Below are 1,112 nucleotides of genomic sequence, written 5' to 3' on the forward strand. Positions count from 1 at the left end.
CAGTGGTTGATTGCATCCTCAGTACAGCCCGGGCGATGGCACCATAAGAAGTGAGAATGAGAATGAGAGGGATGAGAACAAAAATGGAGCTCATGACCATGAGGGTCAGCTCATTAGCATGGGTATCAACACACGATAATTGCAGCAGTGCTGGAACTTCACAGAAGAAGTGATCCACTTTGTGGTGTCCACACCGGGGTACCCAGAAGGTAAAGGAGGAATGAAGTGCTGAGGTGGTAAAGCCACTTAGCCAAGAAGCCACAGCCAGCAGGCGGCAGAATCGAGGGTGCATGAGGACAGTATAATGCAAAGGTCTACACACAGCTGCATAACGGTCATAGGACATCACCACCAGTAGGACACACTCTGTGGTTCCCAGTGCAAGGGCAAAGTAAAGTTGAATCATGCAACCAGCGTAAGAGATGGTCTTCTCCGGACCCCAGAGGTTGACGAGAAACTGAGGGATGGAGCTAGTGGTGTAGCAGAGATCCACAAAAGACAGGTTTGAGAGGAAAAAGTACATGGGAGTGTGGAGATGGGAGTCCAGGTATGACAGGATGATGATGAACAGGTTACCTGTGAGTGTCATCAAGTAGAATATCAAGACAACCAGAAAGAGAACTACTTCTAGATGAGGCCAGTTAGAAAAACCTAGTAGGATAAAATAGCCCTTAGAACTAGCATTGGTGTTTTCCATCATCAATCATTTTCTGTTACCTGAGGGAAAAAAATCACATTAAGGAAAAAGTAAGGAAATGCTCCAAGAAGCATAGCCACCTTGGGAAAAGAAACAAAAGTCAGTTTGAAAAGACTACCACTGTTCAATTCTAGGACAATTTGAACTTTAAGATAAATTATGGTAGCAGTAAACTAAACAAAATAGAATCCTTAAACACATATTGATATGAAAAATAAAAGAATAAATAAAGAAATGTTGAAGACAAAGGTATTCCTCACAGGAGAAGCCTAATAAATAAATATAGGAGGGATTATGGAGTTAGAAAGCATAATGGATACAAAACCTAGTGGGTGAAAATTTGATGAAATATTTTCATAGTTTAAAATATCTTCTCTATTACTTGCTAATTGCAAGATGAAAAATAGGAAACTTT

The 1,112-nt window shown here is 40.9% G+C and overlaps 1 protein-coding gene across 1 annotated transcript; it reads right to left on the reverse strand.

The window, feature by feature from the left end:
• Position 1: 1 nt before the first annotated feature.
• Positions 2-700, reverse strand: LOC103600608 (olfactory receptor 2J3-like; the record flags this gene model as incomplete). The annotated part of the gene is made up of 1 exon (XM_008584895.1): positions 2-700. A coding segment is annotated over exon 1 (699 nt), but the record flags the coding sequence as incomplete, so codon positions are not given.
• Positions 701-1,112: the final 412 nt, after the last annotated feature.

This window comes from Galeopterus variegatus, unplaced genomic scaffold (genome assembly GCF_000696425.1).
Source record: "Galeopterus variegatus unplaced genomic scaffold, G_variegatus-3.0.2 Scaffold3400, whole genome shotgun sequence".
Classification (NCBI taxonomy): domain Eukaryota; kingdom Metazoa; phylum Chordata; class Mammalia; order Dermoptera; family Cynocephalidae; genus Galeopterus; species Galeopterus variegatus.